The sequence below is a fragment of the Anser anser genome (assembly GCF_964211835.1).
Source record: "Anser anser genome assembly, chromosome: 8".
In the NCBI taxonomy this organism is placed as follows: domain Eukaryota; kingdom Metazoa; phylum Chordata; class Aves; order Anseriformes; family Anatidae; genus Anser; species Anser anser.
Window position 1 is genome coordinate 5362840 of NC_139728.1, and position 11928 is coordinate 5374767.

At 38.8% G+C, this 11928-nt stretch overlaps 1 protein-coding gene across 2 annotated transcripts; it reads right to left on the bottom strand.

The window, feature by feature from the left end:
- Nucleotides 1–631: 631 nt before the first annotated feature.
- HENMT1 (HEN methyltransferase 1) lies at nucleotides 632–9965 on the bottom strand. Of its 2 annotated transcripts, XM_083846768.1 has the most exons (6): nucleotides 9834–9965; nucleotides 8882–8994; nucleotides 7639–7773; nucleotides 7044–7226; nucleotides 6146–6323; nucleotides 632–4580 (listed from the first exon to the last, which is right to left on the bottom strand). In XM_083846768.1, the coding sequence occupies exons 1-6, from the start codon at nucleotides 9948–9950 to the stop codon at nucleotides 4170–4172; spliced, it is 1137 nt and encodes a 378-aa protein (XP_083702894.1). In that variant the 5' UTR covers nucleotides 9951–9965; the 3' UTR covers nucleotides 632–4169. The 2 variants fall into 2 exon arrangements, with proteins under 2 accessions (XP_083702894.1, XP_083702895.1); XM_083846769.1 differs by lacking the exon at nucleotides 7044–7226.
- Between the last annotated feature and the right edge of the window lie 1963 nt (nucleotides 9966–11928).

Sequence of the window (11928 nt, forward strand, 5' to 3'; positions counted from 1 at the left end):
CCACTGTTTCATACACATATGTAGTATATCAAGACCCAATCATTATTGTAGTATGGGAAACAATTTTCCTTTTAAACAAAAAGAGATACAAAGCACCAGAACTACCCATGCTATCCCTCAACACTATGAATGCTATCACTGAACACTTGGGTGCATTTTATGGACCTTCTGACATGATCTAACAACACAGAGGGAAAGATAAACATGGAAGAAAAATGACTTTCTAAAATTCTTTCTAATGTAAGTAGTTCTGCCTTCTGCCCAGCCAGCTGCTCATTCTTGCCTGCTCTCCTCTCCTACCTGTTGCACCAGTACAAGTTTCTGAAACAGCTTAGACAAGGTAATTCCCTGTATCACCACACAGCAGGATCTGCCAATGAGAAGGGGAGAGACAGATATTCTTAATACATTTCTTAACATTTCTGTGGGGCAGGTTATTTTCACTGTGTTGCTTACCTATAAGAAACTAATAATCATTAAGTTACATTCCTCCCACCTTTTTTTTTTTGAGTGAAGGAATCCATAAGCATGGTATCAAATAAAGCTTTGTCCAAGTTCAGAGTTGTACACACTGCTCTTCCACCAACTAAAACTGATCATACAGCTGTAAACATGGCCCTCATTTTTGGGGTTTGTTTTTTAATTGCCTTCTCTTATGATCTACTAATGTTTCCCCCGTATCTTCACTTAAATATACACTAGTGCCACTGCATTAGATTTTGGAATGTTCCCAGCAAATTGCTTGCATACATTACTGCGTAAAATGTGGTCAATTTGTGTATCAGGAAGAAAACGCAAAGGACTTTTGCATAAGAACTCTTCTGTCATTTCAGAAGCCTGTGTTCCTTCAACTCAATTTAAAGGGAAAAACAGGAACGTCCTAAAAACTACCCGAGTTACACATAACCTAACTGAATGATCCAAACCTCATTTATCAATATAATGGTAATGAGTGTGAAATAGAGCCTAATATCTTGGAAGCCCACCTGTGCTGGGACTGACACAGATCAGAAGTTTATTAGCTGTGAAAACTGTTTGAGAAAGGTTTGGGGAAATAGACACTTAGATGCCTCCAGGCTGTCAGACTTAGGCAACCATTCTGTTGAGCCCTTCTGGCCAAAATCAATGCTTATTAACTTGCTAAATAGTTCTTTTCTTTATATTCAGGATACTCCATTTTAATTTTTACCTTCTTGGATTTTTTTTTTTTTTTGCGCGCTTTCTCCACTTCCCTGCTTTGGTTTTGATGCCACAATACATTGAACACATCTTCTGGGTCTGAGCTCATTCTACTTTTAAGATTTCGCAACACTAAATTTGGCTATTTCATACAACGCCTTGGCCTTCTGATGTTCTTAATTCACTTTGACACCTAATTAAACACAAAATTGCTGAAGTAACTCAAATGGCTTTCACTGAGATTTTCTTCTGCCAGATCAGTAACAATTCCATCCCCACAGCCTTCAATAGTGCAGTATATAGAAATTTGCTTACCAACCTACCAACCCTCATTAAGAAAGTTTTATTAAAGAATAAATGCAAAAAAGTCAAAGCAGACCAAATTCTTCTCGGACCCAGCTTCCGCCTATACAGCAACTGGGCTTTCTAGGGAACTAAACGCAATTCCCAGAGCACTTTCACTTCTGTGTAAAGCCCAAAGTCAAAATTTTAACATAAAGCTATTTGATGCAAAGTATAAATGGAGCAAGCAGTTGTTATACTTGTTAATCTTTTTCTACAATTCCTGTGATAGTAATAGATAAATATTTCTTATATCAGAATGTTTTATCAAAATGTCAAGATCAGATCTACCTGGTTTGGATTTTAGTTTTGAACAAACTAAGGCTGATCTGTTTTGAGATGCGTGTGCCATCTTCTGGTAATATTGCCACATGCAACTTGAAAAAAATCTACTCTTCATAAACTTCTTTTCAGCATCTTGATTCCAGACATCATAATTGACCTTGGTCGGTTTCATACTACAAGTTTAAATGTGAAGGCCTAATAACAGAAACATCAAGCTGATAAACAGGGAACTGTGCACGATGAGTTCTGTGAGAGGGCTTAACTGCTCCTGAAAAGACTATTAACTCAATCCTTTAAAGAAGGCTTTGATTAAAACTGATTTAAGCCAGTGGAAACCTGAAAAGCTGGCACACAAAATGATATTGCTTATTTCACTAAAAGGTAGCAGTCTCAATTAAAACGTATATATTCCAAATAGGTCTTCTGTATATGATATGTAATAGATTCTTCAGTTTCAGTACACATACGTGTACTAAGGAACACTGAACAGATATGGCCAAACATCTGTAATTTGACTTTAGGCTTTTGCGCAGGAAAGGAATAAGCAAGAATATAAGAGCTAATATTTGCCCGAACTATCATTAAAAAAAAAAAAACAAACGAAAAAAACACCTCTACCCTTTTACAAAGAAGGAAGATAGAATTCATCAAGCCCTTACAAACTGGATTACTGTTTGTGTCCCTCAGTTCACCTAATCCATTTTCCAAACAGAGCTATGAAGACTTAGGGGTACGATGTTTGCAGAAGACAGATGTGTACTTGTATACGCTCTTGGCTGTTCACAAGACATCCCTGTAATTAGATGTTACCTGAATACAGCATTCAAAGCACCTATCATTCCAAATCTGACAGATCCTCTTGATTGATCCTCTAAATTGACCATACTACAAAGCACACTGAAGAAGTAATGTTTCAAGAAGAGACTACACGGGAAGAAGCTCCGTGGTACAAAAACCTAACTACACTAAAGCATATAGTGAATTGTGGAGATTTTCTAATAGCAAACCAGTGCTACTATGCCCACTCTCGAACAGCTATGCTTACTTTATAACATAGAAAGTATGGCAAGTTCATTTTCAAAAGTGAAACCATTCTAAATATTGTATTCAAGATTAATTTTAATTAATTCTAATAAATACTTCTAACTAGTATATTACTTTTAATAATCCATGTCTATCTTTTGTGGGAGAACAATCTCCCACAAGGGAAAGTTTAAGTAAGCTTTTTTTTTTTTAAATTATTCAGACAGAACACTATAAATAATTCTTTTTTCCTTGAAACACAGCCTGCTATAGACTACATACCACTTCTCAATTCCAAGAATTACAGTTGCCTTTTCCTTTTATGCCTAGTCTCTCACCTGGACCAACTCTTTAACAAACTCAAAAAAAATTGTAAGGTAGTATGCAACCATCCTCTCTAAGAAACAGTCACGGCTTACATATTTTATTTTTTTTTTATTTTCAGAAAGCTGTAAAAATCCTGTTTCAAAAACATCAATCAGTTCCAATAATACTAGCTTATTCCAAGGTGCCAATGATATTGTGAAAGATAAATGCAGCCTTTTAATAAACCATCTCTATGTGCATGAAAAGGCAGATTTTTTTCATAACTGGGTCCAGGTTGGCATTCACAATGATGGGGTTTTTATTTTTTCAAAAACAGAACAGTCAAAGATAGCAGTCTCAAATTACTGAAATTCAGCTTCTGGAAAGTTGCTAGATGCATATTATTTTCCCAACCAGCAGTTAACAAGAGACTGGATAAAGAAATAGGGCTAAATCTCCCTTTTTTGTCACCTTAAATTCAACATCCTTGTACTTTTTTCCATTGTTGAATTTACTGACCTTTAAACTGGAATGTCACAGACATCTACCTAGAATAACATTTGGTTTTTACCAAGGCTGGGCATATGCTCATCTTGAAAAAGGCATTCATAAATTTTATTCTATTAAAAACAAAACAAAAAACAACCTTGCCCTAAATCTATGTCTGACACTATTATTCAGCATGACAACATAGTTCTGTGTTATCAACTGTCCTTGAAGCTAGCAAAAGATTACCAAGAAGAGTCTAGTCATGATAGCTTCAACATGGTAATGGCAAACACACAATTAATTTTTCTTCATGAAGTGAACTTTTTTAGCACCTGATACTCCACCTCAAAATCCCAAGTGTGATTATGAATCTTTGTCAGAACCATTCATCTATCACTAAGTGAGAGAGGTGCTGAGGGATACACAACTGGGAAGTTTAAGAATGATTTTGTGGTTATAGTTAGCATACAGAACATACCATTCTACAGCTACTAAAGTCAGTGCTTTCATTACTTTAATTTAACTTTAAATGAGAAACATGTGATCTAATTCTCTTCATTTTCATGTTCAGTATTGAGCACCACAGCAGAACCATCACTGCTCAGTGTGACCTTGCCAGTAATAAGCTCGCATAACTTCTCAAAGGTGCCACAAAGTCGATTCACTTTGGGAAAAGAAAATATTTTTCTTAGAGGTATATAAACCACACTTCCATTGGTAAGTGGCTCCACGCTTTTTTCAACAGCCAGTGTTTCAAGATCTTCTGAGAAACAGTTCACTGAACGTTGGAGTTGCAATTTTCTCTCAGTAGGATCATCATTATAGTTCTCCTGTTCTGACACTAAATGGTCCAGCAGACTTCGCTTAATGACATGTGCTGTGAACATAACTTCAGTGACCACTGCATTCTGCAGGTACTTCTCATCTTTAAGACTTGGATACACTGCTTTGAAGACCTTTACAACATGCAGGAACATACAAAACACTTATTACCACAGATTCAGATTTTAAACACTCGTCAAAAAGCTTCTAAAATGCAAACCACTTTGATTCAGTCCTTTTTCATTTTTGGACTTTAAACATTTTCAGGTACTGAAAAACTAGACAATATGACTTGATTTTATCTATCACAACTACAATGGTGATTAGAAAAGGTAATAAATTAAAAAATAAAAATCAGGCTTTAATCTGCGAGTTGTACTTTTAAATCAGGCCAGGTAAAGCCCTGCAATTCTTTAATTCTTTTTAATCACTCTCTTCACACGTTACTGATCATGAGGCTCTGGTGACAGTTCCACAGCTACTTAGGTTCTAAATTAATCTAGAAACTGGGACTGCAAATATGCCTTTTATTCTGTTTTCAGAGCAATCCATTACAAGTTTCTCTCAGATGCGGAGAATGCTAAAAAAACATTATGACATCAAAAATCGTTGAACATGTTTTATGTTCTATGTTGAGCTATACTCCAAGAAGTTAAAGAAACCTGGTAGACAACCTCATTCCCACTAGCTTACTAGTAACTGCTTTATACCAAAACACTACCAAACACTGCCACTGAAGTTGGAGTCTGTAACAATTTCTCGTTACTTTCTGATGAGATCTTGAACTGTTGATTTATTCCCACAAAATGGTTACACAACTACATAAAAATGTTGGATCTACACCAGTCCTAAGAGCACAGCAAGGGAACACAGAAGTGTGTCACTGAAACCAATGTCTCTCAGTCACAAAGAACTACGTGTATCTATCTAATCATAAAACAATCAGTCTAAAAAGGTCTTTTGTTGGTTCCAGTATTTTTTTGTTTGTTTGTTTTCTGAAAAACAGGTATACACAAACCTTTAACACAAAACTTCAAACCATTTAGTGCTAAAAACAACAACAAAAAACAGGAAGATTTCCTGTGCACCGCTAGAGAATGGGGTACCTCGCGAGATCCTATGACTTCGCAAAAAGCCCAAACCAGTTACCTGAAAACCCTGAGGTCAGGGTGTAACAAACACTAGACAGTAAGGCCAACCACAGAAAACAGGTCTTGTCAATGCAAGTTCAGGAAAATGCCTTCCTTAAGTAATAAATTTGACAAGGCTATGCACTTCTTCAAAACATACACTTTTAGAAACACTTATTCATGCTTTTTATTTCGTACGCATCTGAAACAGTCTGTATCAGTGCCAACAGTCTTAACAGCCTTATGATAAAGTAAAAAGTGATTAGAGGAACAATTATAGTGTCAGAGTATACCTGTAAGAAAGGAGAATTTTCATTCTAAGGATAACAGTCCGGTAAAACAAGAATAATTATCCATATTGCTATTTAGCAAATAATTGAGAAGTTAAAGGCCTTCGTACAATTAGAAACACAAATCGTAGGCTCCGAGTTTTTTGAGGTGATTGGTGTGTGTTAATTGGAGCTAAGACCAGATAGCAACAGTAGACTATAGCAAGAACAGCTTCACCAGCAGGTCATAGGAAGTTTGATTCTATATTCCTCTTCCTAAAGGAAAAAAAGAATACTTACTGTTTTGTAAGCTGCTTCAGTGGGTTTCTTAGACTGTGCTGGTTCACTGGTTTGAGGATATTTTTTAACAAACACGGCTATTTGGGTACAAAACCCAACATCCTCCACTCCTGTTGGGGGGTTCCCTACACCAGTAAATTCCACTGAGTAATCATAGCGTTTAGCAGCATCTAAAGCCCTAAGAAAGAAAACATGTTTTGATCATACTACATATTCAGCTTTAATGCGATAAAGATGCATTCCCACAGATGAGAGAATACATGCCTGAAGATAAACACTATAAAAGCTTTTGCTGGATCAGAGCCTTAATCATATTTCTACCAGTCTGAATCATTCAGTATCAGAAACTTAGGCAACCAAAACTTACTGTTGTATCTTGTTCAACCCTCTCATGGTTGCATGTTTTGCATCAAGTCTTTCGTTGTGCAACAATACACTAAACCATCATTAACTTTATTAACGCCATTCTTCTATTGAAATTTTTATTTCATAAATCCGCTCGCGTGCTATTACAGAAAGGCCCAGAGTAATTGAGTGCTTTGATTACACACCATACATAGCAGAACCCTTCTGTTTCCATAAAGCTTTTCTACAGCAGGGTATTACTATGTGAGAGGGCTTATTTAGTACTTTACACTTGAAATGCATTAACTGTAACGATAATGTATAAAAAAGTTTAAATACTTTTTTGCAGAGCAATTACAGTAAAAGCAAGCCAACTTATCATGAAACACAAAACCCAGAGAGCATACTATTTACAACAGCCAAGAAACATTTCACTAAATCAGTAGGTGTCAAACTCTGAGAGCAAGCCACATATACAAACCACTCTGAATCTATATTCCTCTTTCACGTTACTTAGCACTCAAAGTTGTCTGCATATGATTAGTAAACTCACCAACTTTGAAATTGTGCTCGGTCCCATTCAAATTTGTGGTCTTGATGCCTGAAAACTGTCACTCCTGGAAGCAAGGGGTTAAATTCGGAATTTGGAGTACTGATAACCACCATGGTTGGAGCCATGAAACCAAACACCACTTCAGGAAACTTCTCTAGCTCTGATTCTTCCAGGTGCTCTATCCTGCAAACATGTTTACGTATGTCCTTAAAAAAGACCCTACTGCATTTTAATTTTCTTAGCCAGTCAAATTAGAAAGAAAAAAAAAAAGAAAAACACATAACCATTGCTTGTAATTTTAAACCTAGGTCTGCAACATTAGCACTGGTAGTGTGGCTGACTGACAACTTTAAGGTTTTTTTTTGTCTGAGTAGACCCCCTCTTGCATTATGTACTCTTTTACACATCTTTTGCCACAATGAGCTAGCACCACTTGAATTTCTTGGTGTAATTAATTTTAAGCGCAAGTTAGAAGATAGCACATTTTGCTATTCCTCTGTTTGAGAGGTTTGATCCAAGTCTTGTTTAGATTATGAACAAAATTCTTAAACCCTAATGAGTTCAGAAAAACACAGCACGTTGGCCTAATACTCACAATTCAATGCATGTTACCAAGTCAAAACCAAGCATGCAGGGATCTTCATGAGCAACTGAGCCGTGATGCAGTGTAACAGTTAGGGACCTTTCAGCTGGCTGCAAATAATCACCAGGAAGAGGATACAACCTATGCCTACAAAAGCATTAAAAACGTGATACCATACAAAGGACCTTAGGAGGAGATAAATTTTGCATGCAACTCTACGAGCAAATGCCCTACCTAGATACTTTGTAAATCTCCAAAAAGTTAAATATTTACAGAACAACAACAACAAGCATGTTTGATGACCATCTGCAATAGGACGGAAAGAGCAGAGGAATTAAGCCAGCAATTGTCCTTCAAGTTTACAAAAACTTGCACTATATTCTGTGCGCTTGCACTGAGAAGATACTGTAAATTCTGACAATAGCTCAACTCTAGAAACACAGTAAGTCTGTTTTAGACCTGCTTTACAGGATTTTGGGAGAAGTTATGAAGCAAGCATATTAACATATTTTTTTCAAATTAAAAAATTAGTAAAAAGAAGTAAAGTAAAATATATGTGCAAATTTAATTCTGAAATACTACATCAGAAAAAAATACAAATAAACATTAAACTTAATAAAAGGCTTATTTTCTTCATTCTTGGGAAAGAGTAAATGACAAGGTCAGCATCTAGATCATACATATTCATTGAAACCACATCAAGTTTTGAATTGAAAACAGCTTTCAAGAAAAAAACTTTGGTGTTCTTCACAAGTCTGCCCCATGCCTCAAGCATCATATAAACTTCAAGTTTTAGAGCTTTATAAGTCAAACACAAAACACTGAGCTAGCCTTCCTATTTCAAATGGGTGAACGAAAATGAAGGCACCACCACAGTGACCAGAAGTGTAACATGCCCATTTCAAAAAGATACGTTTTGCATACAATTATCTCATGTGTGAGCATAAACTGAATAACAGCTACACACAAGGTATTTGTACCTTTCCAAATAGTGTATTTCTTAGATGTACACACCTTCACGGCCACTCCATGAGCATAGCCTTCTGCTGCACTAGGGGATGTTAAAGCCCAGCAGTCCTCCCAGCAAATCTGACGCAGCCTGCATCATAACCAATTAGCAATGGATAGCTCTCCATTTGCGAAGCTGGTATTTCTGCATTTACCCTCATTTTGAAATTATTGACAATAAATTATGTATCTTGCCAGTAGGTCAAACCAAACATAAGCCTTAAAAAAACACAATGCAAAAGCTTACATTTTCTCTTTCATCACACTTGCACAGATATCTAGCCCAGCTAACACTTCAATACAATTGTAGGATTTCAGCATCCAGAGAAGTGTACAGTCCGCGCATCCTAAATCTGCCACCTGTAAATTAGATATTAGAAATATGGAGCACTTGCACATTAAATAATTTGAGGCTTTCATAAATAATTCTGTATTTATAATCAAAATATTTTAATGATAAAAAGTTTCACGATCCTAACTTCTAGCAGCCGTGACAAAGTTAAGAAAATGTTAAAAATAATGAGGATCTTACAAGATGCTTAAAGTGGGTTGACCTTTTGTTATTACAGCTATAAAACAAACACATGTACACCATTCGCTGACTCCAGAGAATGCCTTCCACATGAAGGCATAATATCATACTCCAGTGATTTGAGGGAGTAAGTATTAAAGCTGTAGGCTCACCAGCCCCAGGATAGCTTGGGGGAGGAACAGGAGTCATCAATTAGACTTTTAGGTGGAGAAAAGTTAGCCTTACATATTCCTACACTGTTAATGTCACTTCTCATCTGAAAGCAACTATGCTATGGGAATAATGTAAACCCAATACTGTTCGTTGACCTAAAAGCTTAAGGAAGTTTTTTAAAAAACAAAAACACTATGATGAAAGACACTTGAACCGAAGTCTTCCACATTAAATTACAACCAGAATGCTAACTACTCTCCAGGATAGGCTAAGACATTTTTCTTGTTCGTATTTCCCCTTTTCCCATCAACTAGCATTAATTATATTAATTCCTGATAAAACAAACAAACCAGATCATAAGATTTCTCTTAAAGCAGTTCGGTTTTAACAGCAGCTCCTCCAGTACTGTTGCTTGCTAATTAGTCACCAGATTACCTAGTCATTTCCCACCTTTCTGAGATACTTAATATATTTTTTTTCAAATTTATAATGCAAAAAGACAAAATATACCAACCTTCTTAGGTTTGTATTTTCCCACTAAGTCTTTAACAAACTGGTAACGTTGTTTGTACAGTGGTGGTGTGAATTTGATCACGCCAGTACACTGTTCTTCTTGAAAGTTCTTATCCATCGTATTTTGGTAAGTCTAAAATAATAAATAAAAAAAAGTTTCTTAAGTACTCTATAATGTCAAAATACAGAATTTGCTGTCTTCAGTGGCAACAAATTCACAATTAAGCAGGGGAAGACCTGATCCCTGTTCTATTTAGAGAATGACAAAAAAAAGGGAATTAGCACAATTGGACTGTAGCTGCCCCATCCACGTATAGTGATGTGAATAACCTTTTTATAAGACAATCATATATTATATACATTTTTAAAAACGCAGGTTTCATAATTTATTGTGCTTCTCCATCCAGAACACGGACATCCTACATGGTGTTGACATGACTACAACATAAAATCTTCCTTAACTTTTCTATCAAGGACAGAAAAAAAAATTCTCGCTCAGGTCCGTGCCTCTTTGTCCCTGTTGTGGTTTAACCCGGCTGGCAGCTAAACACCACACAGCCGTTCGCTCACCCTCCCCTCTCCCTCTCTGGGATGGGGGAGAGAAACGGGAAAGTGAAGCCTGTGAGTTGAGATAAAGACAGTTTATTAAGACAGGAATATAATAATAACAATAATAATAATAGTGATAATGATAATAGTATTAATAATAATAATGTGTACGAAACAAGTGATGCACAATGCAATTGCTCACCACCCGCTGACCGATGCCCAGCCTATCCCCGAGCAGCCGGCCCCCCACCCCGGCCAGCCACCCCTATATATTGTTTAGCATGACCCCAGATGGTATGGAATACCCCTTTGGCCAGTTTGGGTCAGCTGTCCTGGGTCTGTCCCCTCCCAGCTCCTGCTGCACCCCCAGCCTGCTCGCTGGCAGGACAGAGCGAGAAGCCGAAAAGTCCTTGGCCTGGTGTAAGCACTGCTCTGCAACAATTAAAACATCAGCATGTTATCAGCGCTCTTCTCATCCTAATCCAAAACATAGCACCCTACCAGCTACTAGGAGGAAAATTAACTCTGTCCTAACTGGAACCAGGACAGTCCCTCACCTATTACATGTTTTCTCTTACTATTCAGATGACTTTATATCCAGATCTCCGTATGCACAGCTCACTACAATTTGTGCAACGTAATAACCGGCAGGCAATACCTGGAATTACTCCAACGCTGAAGAGGGCCCGTTATGCTGGGCTTTAGCCTTTAGGTTTAGCATGGCCGTGACCTCGTTATTAGTGCCTGCATTTTATACGCAGTATAAAGCGATTCAGCATGGCACTGGAGTCTTAACTCCAACTCTCCCATCTTCTACAAAGACCTCTGCTTTAGCACACGTGAACCCTACGCAAGGATTCACCCCACCAACCCCACAAACCCGGCCCAGGGCAGGCCGCTCCCTAAGGGCGGGGGGGCTCGGGCTCCCCTCAGCGCCCCCCGGGCAGCAGGCTGGGCCCAGGCTGCGGGCGCTCCCTGTGGAGGTGTAAAGGTCCCCGAACACGGCTGTGCATATGTCTGTTCGTCTACGCACACTCAGCCTCCAGAGCAGCCGCCTTTACATGCTCGGGACCTCGGGGCGCCCCTTGGGCTCCCCTCGCCGCCCGCCCTCGGGCTCCGTCCCGAGCCGCCTCAGCGCCCGCCGCCCTCCCGCCGGCGCCTCGCCCTCCATCTTCTCCCCTAACGCCCACCTCCCGCAGGCGGCCCCCGGGGGCAGCAGGCGGCGCTGGCGCAGGAGGGAGCCCCCGTTCGCGGAGAGGGGACCGGGTGGAGCTCGTCCCTCAGGGAGCCGGCTGCGTGCGCGGCGAAGCCGAAGGCAGGCAGGGATTGTGTTCCCGCGGCGTTAACGAGCCTGCGGGGCCTTCCCCTAAGCCCACGGTGGGGCTGCCTCCGACGGGGGGTCGGGGCTGGAGGCTGCGGCCTGGGGGAAGGAAGGGTCCTGCTGAGGTGTGCGTTCACCGCGTTTGGTAATTGTATTACAGCAAAGTTCAGTGCTTCCCGTTACTAGAAATAGATATTCATATATAAATATATAGGTATTTGCCTCT

Coding starts and splice junctions, on each gene's coding strand:
- HENMT1 (XM_083846768.1), bottom strand. CDS start 9,950: ATGGATAAGAACTTTCAAGAAGAACAGTGTACTGGCGTGATCAAATTC. Junction 7,227..7,638: donor TTGGTAACATGCATTGAATT/GTGAGTATTAGG, acceptor ACATGTTTGCAG/GATAGAGCACCTGGAAGAAT. Junction 4,581..6,145: donor CTGAAGCAGCTTACAAAACA/GTAAGTATTCTT, acceptor CATGTTGTAAAG/GTCTTCAAAGCAGTGTATCC.